The sequence below is a fragment of the Lissotriton helveticus genome, chromosome 3_1 (assembly GCF_964261635.1).
Source record: "Lissotriton helveticus chromosome 3_1, aLisHel1.1, whole genome shotgun sequence".
Classification (NCBI taxonomy): Eukaryota; Metazoa; Chordata; class Amphibia; order Caudata; family Salamandridae; genus Lissotriton; species Lissotriton helveticus.
Window position 1 is genome coordinate 539,252,975 of NC_136061.1, and position 22,952 is coordinate 539,275,926.

The window sequence follows — 22,952 nt, forward strand, 5'->3', positions numbered from 1 at the left end:
GAGGGAAACCATCATGGGAGGGGTAAAGGAGTGCCAACAAAGTTTATTGCTTCGGACGCCACCAGCGTTAAAATCGACCCTGGCTGTACCTTTTGTACTAATCGACTGCCACTGCTGAGCAGCGTTACGAATTGTGAGACACCAACATGCAATCTTATTTCAAGGATAGAGCTACCTCTGTGGCAATGTGGTACTGGCTCCATTGGCACAGGAGGTATCTCCCAGGGCCTACAAGTGCACTAGGGTGGGCCAGGCCAGCGCTGGATGTCGCGTGCTTCCTGCTGACCTATTGAGTGACCAGTCAGCTTCTCTGACATTGGCCTTGTTAGACTTAAACCCTCGGCCAAATTCCGAGCTCCCAAGCTGCTGCATGGCATGCAAGTGATCCATGCAGCCATGTGATTTTCTTTGACTCCTCTGTCTTAGTTTATTTTCCACAGGAAAAACAGCGCCGGACAAGTTACTCACACCAGACATGGAACAACTTAGGAACAACCCATCTCTGTCCCGCACTTGAAATACATAGCAAAATGCCTATTATTATTTCCACAGTACTTAGTAGATGTATAGTCTTGGGGCTGGGGGATGGGTCATGCCCACTGTACACTGCATAGGAAAAGGGACAGCACGACTGGCATGGCACTGACGGTGGGGGTGTGGGTAGTGCCAGCATTACACAGCCCTGGCGCAGGCCTTCTAAGAAAATCTTTGAGCACTGGCACATTATTTTATTTTTACAAATGTGACCCTGGCACAGCAGTGAAAGTAAGAAGGCACTCTCTGGATACCACAGAGATTACCATCTTATCCGCAATGCTTTGATGTATTAGATGTCGGTATTCCAGGAATCCAAGCAATGACACTTCCCTCTGCTGCGCCAAGGCCTTTTTTTTTTACACAAAATCTGCGCAACATTCAGAAGAAAACTGCAGTGGATGTGAATCAAAACAGAGAGATAAAAAATAATGGCAGGCGATTACTTCCCCCGCAGATGGCGTGGGGAAGACGGCTGAGAGATGGGCAGTACCTGGAGAGTTCTGCGGCGACGAGACGGGGGAGGCTCGCGGGGACTGGCAGTACCCGGGGTGGAGTAAGGCATGTGGCGGCACGTAGGACATGATCTCTTCTTCGAACAGGCTGGTGATGAGAAAAGAGAACAGGCTCATTAACACACAAGGGCACGACCCTCCCCGGCAGCAGCAGCATTCATCCCAGCCATCCCTGGAGCACCGCCCGCATTTCCTAGAAAGCCGCCCAGCCGCATCCGGGCACCTGCTCCGAATGCCAAGCGCGTGGTTGCATCCCCCTTCACTCAGTGGCATCGGGCACGAGGGGCGGCCAGGGCCGCTTCTCTTAATATCCGGTGTCCCCTATCGCACCTGGGTAGCGCAGCACATGTTTGCAGGAATGGCAACAATACTCCCAAAATCATGTGGCGAATACTAATGTCCCTGCAGTTCTTGGGGCCAAATGTACTCCTAACTAAACCTAACCATGATACTGAAACGACCTGCAGGGATCACACCATGCAGCATATATTACCCATTCAATTCAGTATGCCCAGGCAGGTTCCATCAGGTAATTTATGAGGCACTAGCTTATTTGAATGCATTACTTGTAGAACAGTCCTCAATAAGAAAACATCACAATCTGCATAGAGTTGCACAACACTCAGGGGCCCATTAGGATCTCGGGCGGATTGCCACCGCCCGCATGGCAGTAGCGATCCGCCCGAGATCCGTCCCCGCCCACCACCCATTTCCCCCGCCATATTACTATGGCGGGGGGACAGCGGTAGACGGAAAGACCGTCCGCCACTTTTCCGCCCAGTCAACAAGTCGAAAAGAGTTTAATATGGTGGCGGTGTCTGTTACACACCACCAGCCATATTATCATGGGGGCGGAAACATACCTTTCTGGAAAGGCATGCGGGAATTGCTTGCGGGGGCCTGTTGCGGGCCCCCAGGGACTCTGGGTGTGCACATTGGAGGTACCTATGGTACCCCCTTCAGTTCCATGCACAACATGGCAGGCATCGTGCATGACATGCCTTCCTGGCATTTTGGTGAGCGGTGCTGAGTGCACCGCCCGCCACAATGTCAGGAATGCAGGATGCGCCCGCCACTGTGGCGGGCGCATCCTAATTGCCCCCACAGGACCCCCACCCTTATGGCGGCAGTCCCATGTCCGCCCGCCATCCTAATGACCCCCTTAATATTTAAAATATTATGAATTGAAGGAGCTTAAACTTGTGTTTGTACATGGATTCTTTTCTATGCTTTTCTACATTAATGTGTGCAACACTTGGATGAATCATTATCGTAAATTTATAAATTTTGCACATTTATAGAACTGAAATTGCATACCCAGTACTAAAAAAAATAGTAATAATAAAAAAAAAATATGAACACTTTGGAACATCTGCTGCTGGACCGTAGTTTGTTTTCTATGTATGTGCTACTTTAAATACATTCCTGGCATCGAATCCTAACAAATGTGCGCAATGTACATCACATCAGGCGTTCAGTACTTTCTATATTAGGTTAACTATTTAATTTGAATGTGAACTGTCAGCGGGAGCATTACAGTAATGCAACTTTTTACAACATGAAATTATAACATTATGTAAAGAGAGAGAAAATGTAATCACATGCCACAGATGTTCTTTTCAGATTCTGAGGTATCAACATCCAATGAATGCCAAGAGATATACTACAGAAGAACACACAATTTCTCATGGGCAGATGCCTCTCTTGCCAGTCACTGATAAAACAGATAAAGCCACTGATTAGAAGCTCCGCGTGGAAAGGAAGGTGCCCCTGGAGACAACTGTGCCAGCCTGAATCCTGGACTGAGCCCTGAAATGGCAGATCCTACTCATTTTTAACTATTAATCACATACTGTTTGGTCTAAACGTTTCTCTCCAAGCTTCATTTGAGATTCTTGCTCTGCCGTTGGTATCTGGAGTTACCCAAACCTACAATCACTTATCTGGTTTGTCATTGAATTAGGGGCTCTGGTTGGCTTACAAATACTCATGATGCACCATGAATGCATGCCACAGATTCACCAACACTGCAAATCTTGTTGCAAACGAGACAACTGGGCACATTGAGGGCTAGCCTGTGTACATACTAACGGAGCAGGAATATCCTGACCAAATGACATTGGTGACATAGTGATACTGCCACCATCTCCCATTACAAGGACGAAGTCTGATGAAAGATCGCACATAAGTTACTTGCCTCAACAGGAAGCGCCACTGCCGAACACACAGCTATGGTATGGGCAGAAGACTACACCTCTACTTGGCCCTAGAAGTACATCATCTGTCTCTGTCCTTCAGATAGTCTCACTCTTTGCATTCAAACCTGCACTTAACAGAGGGAGGTCCTTCATACTCTTAGTGCCTCCAGCCTCCTCATAACTGCTAACTAAGTTATGAGTGCCACATGCATGCACCTGCCGCCGGAGGCCATGACCTGCAGTTAGCTTGTGTGGGAGAAACGTGTGGATGTTGAACAAGATAGCAAGGGAAACAAACCTCTTGGAATTCTACAATTCACCTGAAGCCTCTTGTAAGAGGTGTTTCAGCTTATCTCTGGGGCTCATTACGATGGTGGTGTGACTGCCACCTTCAGCCCGTCTGTGGCCGTCCCACCGCCATCGGAGCCAGCATTACCGCCCACCACATTATGATGGCGGCGGATGCTTGTCGGTAAGAGAGACCGACCACCACGGATCCGAAAAGCTCGAGGAGCCCACTGGACCGCCAGTGGGACTTGTATTCCTACAACAGTGGCAGTGCCTGCTCAGGCACGGCCGTAGGGATTACAATGTCCCTTTCCGGCGGCCGTTTCATGGCGGTTAACCCACTATGAAAGACAGGCAGAAACTGACTTTGGGGGCCCCTAGCGGGCCCCCCTTCCACTCAGCCTTGGGTTTCTGAGGGCACCTATGGTGCCCCCTACATATCTCTCCACCATGTGGCAGGCACAGTATGGTGCCTGCCACATAGTGCAGGGATATGCAATATGTGTATATTTTGTACTGTTGCGTATGTTGCAGCCCGCAGCACATGCCGCAATACAACATACATTCACAGTACGACCGCCTTGAAGGCGGTCGCATTATAATGCCTATGGCGGGACCGCGCCAGCTAGTCGGTCGGTCCCATTCCTGATAGGATGGTGGTCGGACAAAAGTCAGACCACCATCATAATGAGGCCCTACGTGTCTTTGCCATGGACCAGCTCTGTGCAGTTTATCCTGAGTAGAAGCAACAAAGCAGCAGGCTGCTAGTCATCCAAAAATGAAAGGAGGCGGGCCTCCTCAAAAGAGAAAGGGACAATATAGGTCAAACACTCCACAGGAAATCAATGACTTGCAATCACATACAGAATTTTCTCAGCGTATTCTGAGTTAAATAAAATGTCACCCATTAGTAAATTGGGTCATAGGCTTGGTGACGAATACAATCAACATCAAAAATATATCCTACACGTAATTTGACCTGAAGTGGTCATACCTGGGACAGTGTGCGCTTGACCCCAATACAGTTGCTTGGTTAGATACATAGCACCTTTGCAATCCATTTCTCACCTCTAGGTGGAAGGCACAGATTCATCTCACAGCTACCAATAGTCTTTCTCAAAGACATCTGCTGCCTTGGCTCCAAAGGAAACACCCAAGGGCCAGGAAAGTGGAGATACGTTTGCCTGTTGCCTTCCTGGACATCTGTGACTGAATAAACTTGTTGTGGCTTGGTTATTTTCAAGGAAATGTCCTTGGTAGATCTGTTGAGTTCACTGCCAGGCATAGTCTTCGATGCTGTCACATGATGTATTGCTATCATTTTGCAATAGCATATGCCGGTGCGTGATTTCCTGTCATCAGGTCAGTTTTTGTTAGAATGCATACCTGCATCATCCCTCTCCACCTGCCTCTATTTCCCACTCTTTTCTGCATACTCTGAGTAACCCTTATAAGTGCCAGGGGTGGATAATGTCCAGGAATGAACGGATCCCAGAAGCTCACACTGATTGTCAAATGTGGTGGGAAATGCTCAGCCGAGCACAAAGGAGAGAGACAAGAAATCTCTTCTGCTTAGGATAGAAGGTATCTTAAATGAGAAGAGCACGGCTCGGATGGTTCAGGATGGGCAGGCAGATGGAGGTGTGTGGCAAACACATACCTGCCAACTTGAAGAACAATCTCACTGTGTGATCAGGGTGCTGTGCCTCGTGCCAAGAAGTGCCTACAAGTTAATTTTGAGAACCCCCCCCCCAAAAAAAAGCTTGTTGAGGCTGGTGCCGATGTCCTGGGGTGTCACTTTCACACCCCTTAATGGACGTCAGCAGTTCAAATCCTCGGAAAACAGCTATTTACAGTGTTCTTCAGCTCGTTTTCCCTGCCACCGTACAGGGCCGGACTGGGAACAAAAACCGGCCCTGGCAAAGTGCTCGGCCGGCCCCCCGGAGGGAGGTTGAGGGTGCCACAGAGCTCTTTGCCGGGGCTGGTTTTCGGCAGATTTTGTTCCAGGGCTGGTTTTAAACGGCCCAGTAACAAAAACGGCCCCCATTGGTCCAAAACCGGCCCCACCCTTGAGGCTCACCGGCGGATTGCCCGGTGCCCACAACGGCCAGCGTGTGATATCGGCTCCTCACCGGGAGATTGTAAAATGAGAACCAAGATTGTGTGTCACACAGTGGCACCGTCTGAGTTGGCAAGTATGCAAACACTAGGAGGAGATATTTGTTACAAAGTTACAGATACACAACAGCGGGCACAGCAGGAATTCTTTCAGGTGCACACCAGCTATAAAGCGGACAAAGGCGGTGGAAGAAGATTCTAGCAGAAATCTCTGGTTAGACACAACTGTAGAGGGGCCTAGTGGTGTCCGGTTAGGACTGGCATTTGTATACCACGCAGCAGCCATATGATGGACGCATACTACCCAGGAGTGTCGGCTGAAGGCTGGGGGCTCCTGGGTAAGAGAAGCTTTGAGACTAGTGCAATGGAAGCCTATGGGCCGCAGGAGAACCGCTGGCATCTTGAGGCCATTCATCTAGCAGGACATAAGTAGGGCCTTCATAACAATATTTATTTCATAATGTTCAACACAAAATGGGCTCCAATTACACTGGTGCATTTGTCCCGTTCTTTACGTTGCTTTAGCAGCACGATGTCTATTCAGAAAACATATCAAGAAGGAATGCTTTTAAATGTAACTATAAAGAAACATACTGCAATGGAGTATTGCAGTGAAAAAAAATCACAAAAATATAGATTTTCTCCTTTTTATGGGCTATGTCATGTAAGGCTGCACTGGAGAAATCGAAATCATGAGCAACGCAACAATAGAAATCAAAATGTATTCTAAATTCAACTGCAAAAAAAGATGGCTTTGGTTTCACATTTCTTTATTAATGTAATAAATAGGAGAGTGGTTACTACATATACAATAAAGTCTCAGTATGAAGTCAAAAGCATGAACAACTATTATTCCAACATCTGTACAGTATTCATACCATGTTGCCCACAGGGTGTAACCAGCGACAATAAACCTATTATAAAACAGAGAACAGTAGACTCATTCTAGAGTCATAAGACATTCCCGTGATAGGACTGTGAAAAGAAGAGGAACGGATAGGCGAATTAAAGGAAGCGAAATACAGGAAGAGAGAAAAGAGCACCATACAACTAATGATGGCTTTGAACGTCGACTCAAAGATACAGTTATAGATATGAAAAGGTATGATTTCTGGGTGCCCTCTACTGGAACATTTTGGCACTGTTAGAGATGTTTTGCTACGATGAGTATTAGAAAGTGTAAGCGCATTAAGTCATGAAGCTGCTCTGCAAATTTCTCTTTAAAAAGTCCATGTACCTCAGCCCAGGAAGTAGCCACTCCCCTAATGAAACTACCTTTTACATTTCCAGAAATATCACCTGCCAGATCAAAATAAGCCTGGGAAATGGTGGGACGGGCTCAACTACTTAGGGTTGCTGTTGCAAGTTGTTCCTTCCCCCTGTTAGCAGGATCATAAGAAACAAGAAACTGAACAAAATGATTTAGTTCTCTACAGATATATGAGCTGTGTTCTTCTACCATTTGAAAATAAAGGAATAGAGTGTCTGGACCGGTAAACATCACTTACAACGAAACTTTTACAACGCACTACCATTACAACGCGGTCATTACAACGCAAACTATTACAACGCATTGCGCTGGGGGGCGCTCTAGGATAGGGAATAGGTTAATTTACTATCCAATAACCTTCCCTAGTGTCCACGGGGACTGGAGTTGGAATAGTAAATTAAACTATTCACTTTCTAGCACCCCAAAGCGCTATGCGTTGTAATGGTATGCGATGTAAAAACCACGTTGTAAAGGCAGGCGTTGTAATAGCCTGCGTTGTAACGTCATGCATCCGTCTGGACCCTGTATTAAAGAAGTGGTAGAACAATCTCCTGTGAAATATGGAAATGAGATGAGATTTTACAGGATAAATTCAGGACCTGGATGTAATACTTTCATATCTAGGAAACAAAACGTAAGCAGGTACATATAACAACCAGGGCACCTAATTGTAATTGTCCTCGCCTACTAGCAGATGCTATAGCAACTAGGAACACTTTAACCAAAAGCAAAGAAAGAGAAGCTGTCTCTAAAGGTTTCAAAGATGGGCCCTAAAGACTCCTAAAGAAGACGGTCTCAATAAAGTAGAGGGCTAAGAATACAGATTAAATAAAAAACAGATGCTACTAAGCAACCTGGACGCTAATGTGCTAATACTGGTCCCTTCACTCCATGACTCACAAGCACAACAGATATGCAAGCTGCCGACTGGGCCAGTAAAGAAAGAGTCGTCTTTTTTAATTATACATCTCTTAATTCTTGAATCTGAGATGATTCATATGATCTAGCTAGCAAAGTCCTTCCTTTACAACAACCCTCAAACATGGTCCAGTGCTGTACAGAGCAGCATGGAGAGCCTACGACAGGATTCAATGCAAATGGCTACTTCTGTATAACAACCCTGGGTTTTTTTTGTTGTAAAAATAGTTTTTATTGGCAATCAAGTTTAGAAGGTACATTACAGGAAAATAGCAATCAAAGCATCAGCCGATAATGCAGTATACCCTGTTGTTGCAGTCCAGCACTCTCAACCATTAGGTGAAGGTAGAAAATACACTGCTGACAAAGACATGGATGGAAGAGGGACCTAGAGGGAGATATACACAATGCACTATTGCCATCTGAAAAGGAGCTGGTAACAGCGGCCATCAGAGCCAGAAAGGAGTTTCTCTTCTCTGAATCTTCGGTCGAATGGAAATGCATTGCGCATTCCATGGGGGCATGGGAGAGACAGGGCATCTATTCATCAGGCTACCAAAGACCAGGTTCTCCATGTTAAAGTGAGGAAGGGAGTATTACGGAAAGGCAACTAGGTCCAACCTGGATGGCCAAAGTGGACTGTTAACAAGTGAAAAACCTCTTGGCTTAGATGATACTGAACTGATGTTGGAAGAATTTGACGGAGTTTGTCTGCCCATTAATTCTCTCTGTGTAGGAGATGATGAGCTTCAGCTCCACCACAATGGAGATGAGCTACACAAGCCATGGAAAAGCTGTACATGTCGATTCACATGAACCCTGGCTACTTCATTGTCCATATGGACCACTACTGCTCTCACAAGCTTAGAAAATTCCTAAAGTGCTCTTGATAATTGTAGAAGGTTCTCTCAAATTGGAAGTTTGGAGTCTTTTTAAAGTTGACCAACTGCATTTAAACACCAAACCATCTATGGCTGCTCCACAACCCCCTGTGGCATCTGTGGTTAACATGAGAGGGACTGGGATGAACCACCACTGAAGGGGTTATAAGAATGATGTCCTTGTAACTCTGCCTTCCCAGCAATGTGGACAAAAGGTGATGAAGCAAAGGTTTCAGTTAATGATGGGCACATAGGATGACTGCAGTTGTGACCATCGTAAACCTTTCAACTTTCAATGAGGCCTAGGCTGACGCGATGACAGATCCAATAGCTGACTCAGTTGTTTCAGCAAAGCTACTCTCCTTGATTCTGGAAGGAAGGCATATTCTTCTCTTATACCAAAAAACACCACCAAGAAAAAAACTTTCTTGCGCAAGCTGGAGATGCAACCTTGGACCGCTAAGCAACAATCCAAGGCTTTGAACACTTTCAGAGACACTCTCTACACTGGTCTTTGCCTTAAGAAGGTGCCGAAATCAACCAATAATCAAAGTAGCCTATTTTCTGAATTTCTTTTAACTGGATGGAAGTACCTTGGTGATGACTCTTGGGAGAAGAAGTGCGGACAAATGGAATGGCCTGTAACTGAACGTGCTGATCTTCTATAGTAAAGCAAATACATCATTGACTGTGAGGATGAATAGGTACATGGAAATACGCACCTTGGAAATCCAGTGTCATCAAATAATCTCTCTTAGATATCAGAAGAATCCCCAAATTCAATGTCATAATTTTAAATGAGTGCAGTCAGTGTATAGATATTAGGTCTAGAAAAAGACAAAAAGGCAAAACCTCCCATCCAGCTTAGGTACCAAAAACATGACTAACTGGCACCACTCTTTTTCGGGAGGGATTCCACTCCATGCATTAAAGCGTATCTCTGGACTTCTGCTCTGGGAAAAGGTGTCTGGAAAAACACAGGCTTTGGGAAAGGATTTTTTAACACTATAAAATGACCATCTTGGACGATGGACAACACCCAGATGTTATGAACTAGGTGCATACCTGAGGTGAGCCTGGGGGCCGGGGGGTTCCATGAGTGGTGGGTGGATATTCCTGTGCATCACTCCATGGATTTTGAACCAAATTTATATCCAAACAAAACTGTAGACCTGAATTTGTGCCAAAATCCGTCTCTTCCCTGAGGCTGGCATACGAGGAGAAATATTTCTCTGCAGAACATATTAAAAGAAAATTGCTTTAAAGCATAGTTTTTGTGCGGGTATAAAAACTATGATAACCACAATGCAGACACCCTTGCACTCTGACGTAAGGATGCATGTGTTGGCTGTAGAAAGAGCACCAGTTCAGGGAGAGAGCAGAACTTCTTCGTAGATATGGCTCCGTTTATCTCTTTCCACTTCATGCAACACAGCGCAGGGCAGCAACTTTGCTTGCTGCCCTGCATTGCATCAACTTTTTGTAAATATATAGGCCCACGTTTTTTGAGCATCTCTACTTGGACTGGAGTAGGGCCGAACTCTGCAGGCCAACATGCTAGGAACCAGGGAAGGGTAAATATACCAAAGGTGAAAACCTCTGTTTTGTCACTGTAAGGTTTAAGTCAACTGAACCCTATTATACATTAGGTCGGCCTTTGAATAAAGAATCTAAAAACATGCTAGTTTGACCAATTAAAGCAAGAACATGAAAGACAGCATATTTACAAAGCATACACTTTAGAACATGATCCAAACATTGTATTGCTTTCCCCATCAAGTGACCATCTTTGCCACCTAAATCATGGTCCACAGCATACAACATCTTATGTTTTCTGTGAACACCCTCAGGTGACATTCTCCTGAAAGTACAATTATAAAGATTCCATTGATGGTGCAATATACATCTTGTATAACCATAACCTATATTAGTTGAAACACATTTCTGTACTAGAAGAACCTGGATTTTCGGTAAGAAGCAACCCAGATGATTGCAAACTAAATTGAAATTAGTGACTACTAATGTTAAAAGACCACCACTAAGTCAAACACAGGATGAATCACATTCTCCAGACATAGAAAAACACTGGTGGCTTCTGCATAAATGCACTTTCTTATAGACAGACTTTCACGTGCCCTACAATAAAGTCAATCAGTATGTTGGTAGCATTTCTTGAAACCTGTGATGTATTTGAACTGTCACATTACAGTATTTGAACATTATAGTATGACTGTAAGATACTACCAGTACATTCTAATCTCTGTACATTCAGCCACGGCCCTTGCAGGTAAGATCTGTGGGGCTGGGGGTGTTTCGACAGAAGAGGGTAAAATAATTATTTATTTAATTTTCCCTTGTGGTCGTCTGTCGAATCTCTCCCCAACCCGGCACCTCCGCTCCACCGCTCTTACCTGCACGGGCCTCGGCTGTATACATTACAAAAAGGGCTTTCTCTAGAATTTGGCGGACAGAATACTCTGTTACAGACATGGCAGATATTCTGACCCTGGTATTACTCCTGCGTTATAGTCTATGGCTGTTATAAAACATTGGATGGGATATCTGCCAAGTTTTGCCAATCTAGTCCGACAAACTCGAAATAAGTCCCTAGAGATATCTTTTTCTTTGATTACATAGAAAATAGTATTCATGCTCAATCCATTTTTTATCCTACTGCAGTAGAGTTCTATTCATTTACGCCATTCAAATAACCAAGACCCCATATACTAACTAACATCGAAACACATTTATAGTTTCTTGGGTCAAAAATAAGAGTATGGTTTTCTGGAGGGCCTAATAATCTCTACACCCCAGTCTTCCATTTTTTGGCTGAGCTTCCAAGTCGCTACTTTTTGTTCATATTGAATTACCATTACCACATTTCAACAAATTCAACCATTAACTGTGCCAACAGTGTTGAATGTGACTTTCGTCACTACCCAATTTTGTTTTTTCACCCTTCCCGTTTCCTGTAGGAATTGTTTAACTTGTGCAAAGTGAAGTCCTGACTTTAATATTCAGTGGATCCTTTGTTATCAACAGTTGCAGGAGCGTAGCAGCGCTAGCAAGAGGTCTATTTTTTACATCAGAAATTGTTCCTTTTTCTCCTACTCTTGTTCTACAGACATTAATCACTGGGTTCAGAGTGTCCGGAAAGATACTGGTTTATCCAAGTCCAAACTGCTAGCAAAACAGTGTTTGCTCCCAAGGTGACAAATGTGCTTTAATTCATAAATATGGGGGTTAAGCCACAGGAGTATAACCCATAAACCTAGTTGAGATCTGGGTCAGGGGCGTAACACAGGCCCCTGCAGCCCCCGCGGTGCGAGGGGGGACTTCACCCTCCAGGGGGCCCCGTCAGCACCGCACTTCTGCTGGGGAGCTCTAGATTGAGTCCGGAGGGGGCCCCTTCACATACCCTGCAGGGGGGCCCCCTCAAGGTTCGTTACGCCACTGGGGTAGTTACAGCACAAATAAACAATATCTTAACCGGATTCAATGTAATGTACAGGACATTACAGGAAGAGAACAAAAGAAGAGAGGCTATAAATTATTCATAGAATGTGCTCATGGCATCATATAAAGAGCCCTGCATCATGCATGTACCACTTTACGTGGAGCAAAAGTGATGCAGGGATCTCACAAATGAGCCCCCGACATCCCTGGAGTTTTCTGTCTGCAAGGCTGGGGCATTTATACATTTTCCTTCCTGGATCCCCCATGTATCGCATAGTTGTACCGGGAAGGAAAAAAACTGTGACAGTCACCAGGAAATAAAAAACAGTGATGGTCTCCCTGCCCTATGTATGGTGGCGCGAGTGCCATAGTGAAAGACGGTGGTGGTGACGGTGGCGGACGGGCCCTGACTTAACGGATTCAACCACCCATCCAAATGAAGTTCTATTGATGGAAAACCACAAAATCCCTCCACATCCAAATAAGGCTAGGAAACCATGGGTTTGGGAGGGAGCACTGCCACACTCTCTGATAGTCTTAATACCCTAACAGCCATATAAAGAGTGCTGCATATTGCACCAATCAATGATGTCTCCAGCGACAGAGACGTTAATTAATTCATGTCCATGGACCTGCTTGCAAGGGATACCAAACTCTCAGTGCTCAGTGTTATGCCCCATAACTCCTCGGTGGTCATCATGCACAACATGGAAACACTTCCTACACAGGACCAAGACTAAGACAACGAATGCTCAACCACACACCCTATATAGTATAGCTTGCTACCCATGTAGGCAAGCGCTTCAGCACCACACATTAGGGGCAGTTTCAATAAAATATAACAATGTGGATAAGCTACACAGCAGTGGTATGCCACTATTGTGCAGCTGCAGCTCACATGCCTTCTTATCTGATCAATCTTTAGATAAAGAGACGCACTTGTCAATGATTTGCATCATTTCTGTCCTTCAGGGCGTGACTGGCTGCTGTCTAGACAATCTTCAAAGGCATATGCAGCAGAGGCCCATCTTGATACTTGTAACACACCTGGTCTACACACACCAAGAGTGTTAAAGATTTTTAATTTTCACAGCTGTCTGTGGAAAACCCTGGTGGCCTAATTAGTCGCTGATTTTACAAGCCAATGAGAGGCAGGCAGCAAACACAGCTTTTTGTATCCTAACTTGGTTACTTCCTGAGAGCTAGCCATCTACAAGAGTTCTTGAACCCAGTAACTCAAATAATGCTGTAATCTGTGTGAATCAGTAGGCGCTGGTGCTATGGATTCAAGTCAAGTGTCTGAAATGTTCCTCAATGATATGGCCTATCCTCCAGCAGCTTTGGTGTAAGAAAGCGCCCCTCTTATAACAAAGTTGCCCCCACTTTTTGGTCAATGATACTGATGTTCTTGATTGGATGTGCATAAGGTTCCTGCTAAACCCACCCCAGTGCCAGTGTTCTTTCCCTAAAAACAGCAACATGCTCAATTGTACATAAATTGACAAGGACTTTAGCTCCCCTGTAAGTCCTTGGTAAATGGTAACTATGGTACCCAGGGCATGGGTACTAAGAAGGGTTCCTATGGGCTGCATCATGTATTATGCCACCCAAAGGGGCCCCCACAAAGACTGCATGCAGACTGACTGGCATTACAGGATGCGTGAAAGGGTGCAAGCCCTTCTGAAAACATGACATTGCCCACTCCCTGTTTTCAATCCCCAAGTACTCTGCATATTTTATATGTAAGTCGCCCCTACAGCAGGCGTTAGAGCCCTAAGGCAGGGTGCATAATATTACATCTGAGGGCACATCCGCACGAGCAGATATGCCCCTGTGATGTCTAGTTCCATTACTAAGAAATTGCAAGTGATCAGAAATCAATTTTAAGTATATAATACTTCTATTTGAATCAAAATAGGGCATCAACTATTTAATATAGCCATGCAACCAATGAATGAATTGCTGTAATGTAAATGTGAATGGTTTTCTATGATGCTGCATTTCAATTGACCTATGTTCTTTTCTGGGCTACTGTAATTTTTCTTTCTCTTACAATGTTTAGGCTCTCTTCTACAATTCAATGCCACCTGGATGGACTTGGCTGGCATCTGCTATTTATCGTGTTATTGTGCTCTTCTGCCCATTCACTGAACGTTTACATAATGTATGGTCAAACCTTTGTGTTGGTCCCTGTTGTGGCAAATGGCCATTGAAACTCGAATTGACCTTGATATGGATCCTCTTGTCCTCCTATTAAACCTTAATTTTACTTTTATATATCAAATGTCATTCTCTGCTTCTTCTGTTTCTCACTCTCTCTCCCTTCACATTTCGCCTTATCCCTCACTCCTTATTCACACATATAGTATGCATGCTCAGCCTTGAAAAAAGCCCCAGGCATATGCACCACGGGGGTGGGAGAGGCGAAACACGTGTTGGCTGTTCCACCTTTGTTTTTCACTCTGGCTTGCCAGAAAAACTTGGAACAAAATAAAAATGAACTGAAAAGACAGCACTTTCACCTATCCTGACTTTAGATCCTCAATATACCTTGGATTACTATCTAAAGAATGACCCATGGTGGCTAAGAATTGCCCTCTCATTTACTGCACCAGTTCTGTCCTCTACCATTTCAATAAAGGAAAGGACAGCCCATCCACCAAGCAACAATTCATCAATCAAGCATGCAAAATAAATGCTGCAGGCAGTGTATTCTTCTCCTATACCCTACAAACACAGGCATGCATAAAAGCAGAGGCAAGTTTGCAGTGAAGCGAGCAAACCATTGTCAGGACCTCATGTACAACACTCAACTCTTCTGACTCGGATAAATCTACAACCACTTAGTCTCCGTCTAAACATATAGACACAACTGTAATTGCTCTTGATAATTTGAGTGCTGCGGTGCCATACAAGTGGCGTTGTACCAATGACAGGCGCAAAGTAACCCTGTATGAAGGCTCACCTCAAAGAAACCTAGACAATAAAACTGCTCACCTACACAGCCGACGGGTTCAGGAGGTTTTTGAAACTGCAAATGTTTTGCTATATAAATGCTGTGTGACATAACTTAGCATAACATACCGTGGTATAACAGACACAAAGTCCCTGTGTAGGACAGACAATATTCAAGTGTCACTTTACAGGGCACCATAAGTCAGAACACGATACACATGTAGAGTGTAAACAGAAGAGCAAGAGCTACAAACACTGTGCCTCGCTGTTGTAGGGAAATGGTGGATACTTTCTTTTCAACATATGTGAAAAAGGTAGCTGAAACAGTTGCCCAAGCCTTAAGGCCTGATTGAAAGTGGCACAATATTCCAACAGTGGCTGGCAATGCAAGTTAACAGCTGCATCAGGAATTGCAAGCATTAAGGGAATACTATGGCTCCTGAGTCTTTTATCCATACATTGCACCTGCTCAAATGTCTAGGTGGAAAACATACTCAAATGTGAAATAACATGCTTAAATTAGGAGCAGAAACACCTACTCTTATATGTTATTCCTCATTTTACAGCAACTGTCTTATAATTGTGCTGTATTCCCACAACTGGGATACCTGCAGCTGCAGTGCTGCTTGCTGCAGGAATCACATGCAGCATTCCTGCACCCACTGTACTACGGCCCATAGAGAGTCTGCTTGAAAATGCAACTTGTGTGAAGTGATAAGCAGTGCAATAGGGTGTTCTGTATGACTGCGTTCACGCTACTTATGTTTAAAGCAAATAATGAACGAAAATGTTGCTGGATGCATTTCACTTTTGAGAGTTAAAAGGTTGAGTGAGCAGGCCTGGTCCAACCTCAAGAACTGACTCTCAATTTCCCAGCAAGACAATGTAGATGGGATTAGCTAAACATATATCTCAAAGTACCTGTAATCATTGCAATACAAACTACATTTGGCTAACCTCGTAACAGAAATGCTAATGTACTTGTTTATAAAAATTAATAAAATTCTTTGAAATCAAAAGAAATGGAAGAAGAGCTCAAAGAGCAGAAATTTGGTTAGTTTTAGTTAGTCTCATATCCACCGTTCTGAAATAGAAGCAATTCGATCACTTGCAACTCTTCTCGTTATTTGAACAAAACAGTTTTTCATCTCAAAATTAGCTGGCAAGTAATCCTTCATCATGCAAATATTACATGTTCATATCTAAGCATCACCCTTCCCTTCTCGTTGACATCTGCCCTTGGTGACAATGTAGTGTCTCAGATCAGTTCATCTTTTCTGGCTGTGGGCTTAAAAATGTCTTTCTTCTGTGTGGTGTGGTGCTGTGGCGTTACGTCTGTACCAGTGTGTGAGAGGCAATAGTAGTGCAGGGTTTCCTCCACCTTACTATTGCTATGGTGGAGAAAATTCCGCGGGCATCATGTCCTCTGGATTTTCTGAATTTTCTGGAGGACTTTCCATTATAGGCAGACCTAAATCAGAGTCTAATCAACCCAACCCTAAATCAGTGCCTAATATTTCTTCGAGTTCTGTCTTTGTTTATAATAATGTTATCATTGCTCGTATAAGAGACACTAAATGAGGCATTTTCGTTGTAATTCTAGTGGTTCCATGGCTATTTCAATCATTCAACATTATACGCTTTTGGGATTAAAACTTTGCCAAAACTATACTTCTAATTCCAGGGAGGGTTCCACAATCAAGTGTGTAATGTCCCGAGTAGGGTATGATGTTCTGGGTTTTGGCTGCCCATCAACCCTTCCATCTGTTGCTGGCTGAGCCCTAACAAGTACATACATTCTCACCACTGTCACTGACTGGTTATTGTAAAGGGTGTGTATTATATGATAAGATGTTACATAGAGCTAGAGTGAAAACTACCAATTTACAGTGTAACTTGCGGCCGAATACTTACATCATGGGCTACACTACATAGATTGCACTAATTTCATAAAAAAATATTGACAAACGGGTAAGTGCAAAATCTGCACTGATTGACATTTGCAAAAAGCATATGGCAAATCAGTTATGCAGTCCAAATTCCAGTGCAAAATTGCATCACTCTCTAATGAAATCAATGTTTGTGTAAATGGTACTGGAAAATTGTGCTGCTGCGATCTATTTAATCTTGCCTTGAAAGCCTGTGCAACGTTTGGGTTTGATTTACCAAGTTTCATGTGTAAAAATGTACAACGGTATTCTGCATGAATGGGGAAAAATAGTGCACCACAATAGCAAGAGTTGCACTCTGATGAAGCTATTGGCAGCACTGGTGGTAACAAGCTATTTTCTTGCCAAGATATGGCTGAAAGGTGAACCAGCACCGATTTGCACAAGACTTGCACTCGCGATACAACTTCCAGTGCAAATTTCAATGGGAGGCCACTGTCCCAGGGTAAACCACCTAAAAAATTGTAATTTCCTTTCAATTACATGTTACATTTAGGGATATATGGTCCTTGTTTGAGCCTAGTTTCATTTGGCGCTAGGGGTCCACCGGAGCCATGCCATGCGTGTTATGCTAGTAGCTCTGACTCTACCTTAATCCCATGAGCGTTTGCACTATTCCTGCCCCATATCAGTGCTTTGCCTTAATGGTAGGGGAGTTGGTGCTCCGTGATGTAAAGCGACTTCGGTGAGGCGGTCGCATTTAAAAGTTGATCAGCGCTCCCGCCACTTTATGGCACGTGTGTACATCTGTGCCTCAGTTTCGAGTCACGTGCGCCCTGAAATCCCAAACAACATCACTCAGAAGCACAAACACTAACCATGAATGAGGGGCGCCAAGTGTGCTTCTGCAATGAGATGCTGAGCTCGGTGCGGGGACCAGCAAACCTCTGAGAGAAGATAGAGAGAGACGATTGTAGCACAGGGTATGCACTGACCCCCGGGGAAGGCTGGATCAAAACAAAAGCTGAGTGAAGTCCACCAGTCAGAGAAGCAGCGCTCACCTACCTTAAGAGCATCACGAGGTCCGCATCCCCCGACAGACGCACCAAGCCTGACGTCCCCTCCGAGCGGATGAACTGGATCTTCTCCCTGTGGGGGGAAACAAACAGTGCCAGGATGTCTTTGAGAAGCAAGGCGCAGATGTAGAGCAGGGCGGCAGCGAAGGCCAGCGGGTAGATGAGACGCAGCTCGGAGGCGAGCCCCACGCCGAGCCCAGGTGCGGGGCTGGCGCCTCTGCAGTACAGGAGGCAGGACATGGCCTCTGCTCCGGTGTGAACGCTCCCCCTGCCGCAGCTTCATTGATACCCGGCCGCCTCGAGTGGAGCAGCCGTGAAGCCAATGAAAAGCAGCGCCTGAAGTTCACGGCAGCCGTGGCCCTGCATGCCAAGCAGCCGCAGCGCCGGCCCTGCGGGAAGGCATCGCTATTCCAAACGTGAGCAGCTGCCCGTGGCGCACGTGCCCTCCCGCCGCTGCCAGCTGCGGCGCGCGCACCTGCGCTGATGGGGACACGGCGGTGAGCTCGCGGAGCTGCAGCGCCACGCGCCCAGCCAGCCGCGTGCCAGTGTCTGTGGGACCCCCCGGGGGTGGGTGGGTGTGGAGGGGAACACATGTGCCGCGTAATAAGTAGTGTGCAGTGTCTGAAAGTACTCTGAAGCAGATCAAAGGCATATGCACCAGGGAGTTGGCTGGCTGTGCAGCATGTTGTAGCCTTTCAAGCCCATTGTAGAGAGAGAGCAGGGCGTTTGAAACCTACCTTTGTGGCTTCCACAGGTCTCGAAACCTCCGCAGCAGAAATCGATCTATGGGCTTGGACAGGTGAAGGGTTTGCCTTTACGCACGTGGAATGCGCAAATCTACGAGTCACATACGACACACACACTGCTTGGTGAGCCCCATGCATTTAAAAAATCCTAGAAAACATTTGTTGTACTGCCTACAATTTCTCAAAATTCTCTGCGACGCCAGAAAGGCAGCGTGAATACAGATTAACTTACACATTAATGAATCACTAGAGAACCTGCTTTTTGGTATGTGAGGCAGTACCCGTGAGTTAATCTCTTTATGTAGGGCCCCAGAAGAGAGGTGTCCAACATATGTCCACGAGGGCGGGATCTTTGCAAGATTTCAAGATAACCACCTACTAAACAAGCTCTTTTTGGATTCATTGTAAGTACATTTATCTCCTGTAGGTTATCTTGAAAATCTGTCCCTCTTACACCTCTGTTGGACACACCTGCCATTGGGACAATAAAGTGCCCTTGCTTAGATGGCAGACACTTCGAACTCCCATTGGATCTCACATGAAACCTTTTTTTCCATACACTCTTTTCCGGTGGTGTACTACCGCCTGTTTTTCTCTCTTCTCAGTTCCTTTCCTGGAATCCTATTTAGTGAATTGATCAGTGCAGCCCTTTGAACAACAGTCAGCTATCATCTGTGTGGTTTCTATATACTCAGTTTCAATATCAATGGCATTCAGGCATTTTACAAGAAAAAGTGGTTTCCATTGGAAACTGAGCAGAGATTGACACATGAACAAAGAGTACTTTCACAACACAAAGCTTGATGGATTTCATTTACCAAGGTTCTGAAACGTGCAGATCAGATAAGGAATGAAGACTCAAAACTTCGCAATAATTCATCAGGTATTTTAACATCTTATAACATTTCAAACTTCAAAATAAGATAATGTGTACTCTCCTTGCACAAGCAGAACAATTATTTGAGAGAGAAGAAAACAGAGTAAACAGGTAAACAAACCAGCACTGGCAAAGTTAATGGGTCCAAACAGCCTTAGAGTAAGGAGACATCCAAATAAGTGTCTAGCTTTAGATACAGTCTTAATTTTCTCTTAGCTTAAGAAAAATTCAAACAGCATCTAGGCCTTGGTTTAGTCATTGAGATCAGCAGATGCTCATTTTCACTCTGCACATATAGCCTCTCTTCGTTCAGGCAAAGGGTGGTGGGGTTAATGATAGCCAAGGGTCCAGTCAGAAGCTGTGCCACCTTAAAAATCTATAACTCCAGCTAACCACATCAGAGAGACACACATATTTTCTGGGTTTCCTAAACAGAAGGGAAATGGAAGTATATCTGCATTTTTTATCTCCTCTGTCGTGTTAGCTTTTATTTACACTGTGATTTGTATTGTTATATGGTTGTTATGTGTACCCCTATGAGCACCAATTGTATCTTTGTATTAGCTTTGGTATCTTTTATGTCTTATAAAAATAATTCCAACTACACAAAGTTTTATTACTGTATATATGCACCGTAAGAATCACAATGCAAACACCAATTATCTTACATAAATAAAAGCTGTCAATGTGTCCATGGCTCCCTCTAACACGATGTGCCACAACAATTCTCCAGTGCGAGTCATCAGTAAATAACGTAACAGGTTTGCTCAACATGCATAATAGTGAATACGCCGACAACTAATAATAAAAGAAAGAAGAGTATGTCATTACGTAAACAAAGTTCCCCATGAGAGAACCATGATGGGGACATATCCAAATCCTAAAGCACAATCGATGCACTGATGTGGTGAAAACCACGCTGCTCTACTTAATCAACCGAGCGCTTCAGGGATAGTTATATTATGGTATTTACTGACGAATTGTACTGGAAAATTGGTGTGGCACATTTTGTTATCATATGGTTAATTATTGAGGAATATGGGGCGAGTACATGGTACATTATTTGTAGTGAAACGACGAGTATCTCCAACATTAGCGCACCTAAGTTTAACAATGTTGTTTGAAAGTGCAGCTCTTGGGATGTTCACCAGCAGCAGCAAATGAAATGTACGCATTAATAGAGGACACAAGATAATACAGAACCGAAATAGGAACCACAAAAGAACTCATTAAACAACTGGAATGCTTATCCTGGAAAGAGATTAATCAAAGGTTGCTTGCTAGTAGACATTCAGTATCATAAAGTTAAAAGGATTCCAAGAGGATTAAGGATTGCTTTGAAACCCATGATGTGTAAATCCAATAGACAGTTCATGGAAAGATTGTACCCAATTGTCAACAAATGCTCACCCAATGTGATTTTATTGATCATATAGGAGTTATCACAGGCTTTGAAATCATTGGAAGAGTAAATGCACACCTTAAAATCTGAGTTGGACAGAAGAGTTCTGAATGACGAGTGAAAAAAATCTTGGAAGACATCAATAAGAAATTAGACAGCTACAACAAAGAAAAGTATGATCGAAAACTCAAAAAAGTTTAAAATGGATACAATAGGTTATAAACTTGACATGGTGTACACTTGGGCTGTGGTCTATTCTCAAAGGAGACGCCATTAAAAAAACTACCACTGTCTTTTCTGAAGAACCTTTGGCAGCAGAAGGAGATATTTCACCAGATTGGCAACCGATTCAGAGTCAAGGATTACAAACAGAAAAAACATCCATAAGTGATCCGACTCAGAAACCTTCAAAATCGGCTTTCTTGGCCATCAACCCAGCAGCCAATAACAAAGCAGAAAACAGTTTTGAAAAACAAGGAGATGTCAGAAAAAAGAACAAGCTAAAGAGAGGAGTAACCTTCGCAGCCAGTTAAAAACGTAGTCATTAATATCTCCTCAGTGAATTTGTCTCCTTTCCAAATGATGGTATTGGACAAAGGCAGTTCTTTTATTCCCACCTATCAAAGTAATATAATGGAGACTGAGATAGTCTTTTTTAGGTTTATGAGAAACATATGGTTGAGATATATTTCAGTATCACAGAATCTCAAATTCAGACACAAGAACATCCCAAATATAAAGAGTTAAAATCCAAAAGCACATTCATGGCACCTGTGTCCCACAAAACCTTGGATTCATTCGAAAGGCTAGTGAAAAACCAATTTGAAGTCAGTGAGATTTGATGCCAAAGCATCAAAAAATCTGATAAAATAATGAAGTACCCTTTAATCACTGGCAGATAATCCACAAATAATGTTTCAATCAGCTGACAAAGGGAGGGCTTTAGTGGTAAAGGAAATTTAATATTACATATATATATATATATACATATATATATATATCCAATACCATACTCCCTCCAGCCAAAAGGAATTGAGCCCACGCGGGTACCAGAGACACTTGCTTTATTTTAGAACACCACAGGCATGACGCGTTTCGTCAGGATCGACTTTTTCAAATGCCGCAGAGTGTAGTATTCCTCATTGTCCACATCTTTAAACAGTTCGTCCCTCTACGATTGGTCGAGGCGTTCTGACAGGTAGGGAGAATTTCGAAAACCCGGCACTCCGAGTTCCCTTTGAAGCAGTCCGTCAGCGTAAGTACTCCCCAGTGGGCAGAGACTGCTTCCTCCTTTCCCTTCCTGCGATGGTGAATGGAATGAACAAAACAGCAGTCCTGGACCCTCACCTCACTGCAGAAACAGCGCTGCATCCAAGAATCCTTACTTCAGTAAGTGTAATCCTCCTGTGAAGTCACGGTCCAATTCAGGCATGGGTACAGTCTTTGATCTGCGGCGGTCCTGCATTACCCCAGTCCATGAGGAAAAACCAAGAGAAACGCCACTAAAATGCCGGACAGCTTGCGGGGTGGGTGCTCACGTGCACTGTGGCCGCACATTAATATCTAATACCATATTCCCTCCAGCTGAAAGGAATTGAGCCTACGCGGGTACCAGGGACACTTGCTTTATTTTAGAACACCACAGGCATGGCGCGTTTCATCAGGATCGACTTTTTCAAATGCCGCTGAGTGTACTATTCCTCATTGTCCACATCTTCAAACAGTTCGCCCCTTTACGATTGGTCGAAGCGTTCTGGCAGGTAGGGGGGGAATTTCGAAAACCTGGCACTCCGAGTTCCATGTGTCCCACAAAACCTTGGATTCATTCG

At 44.3% G+C, this 22,952-nt stretch overlaps 2 protein-coding genes across 5 annotated transcripts in view; one reads left to right on the forward strand and one right to left on the reverse strand.

Moving 5' to 3' along the window:
- LOC144822660 (uncharacterized) overlaps positions 1–22,952 on the forward strand; it is a 422,286-nt gene that overhangs the window by 231,681 nt on the left and 167,653 nt on the right. The gene's annotated exons all lie outside the window — the stretch shown is intronic.
- HECW2 (HECT, C2 and WW domain containing E3 ubiquitin protein ligase 2) overlaps positions 1–22,952 on the reverse strand; it is a 1,154,081-nt gene that overhangs the window by 204,181 nt on the left and 926,948 nt on the right. For 2 of the 4 annotated variants that reach the window (XM_078680424.1, XM_078680423.1), the window contains exons 17-19: positions 18,088–18,171; positions 17,901–17,969; positions 1,028–1,137 (exon numbers count right to left, since the gene is read on the reverse strand). In XM_078680424.1, the coding sequence (XP_078536550.1) occupies positions 1,028–1,137; positions 17,901–17,969; positions 18,088–18,171 (263 nt within the window). The remainder of the gene's footprint in view (positions 1–1,027; positions 1,138–17,900; positions 17,970–18,087; positions 18,172–22,952) is intronic. The other 2 variants (XM_078680421.1, XM_078680420.1) reach the window with 1 other exon arrangement.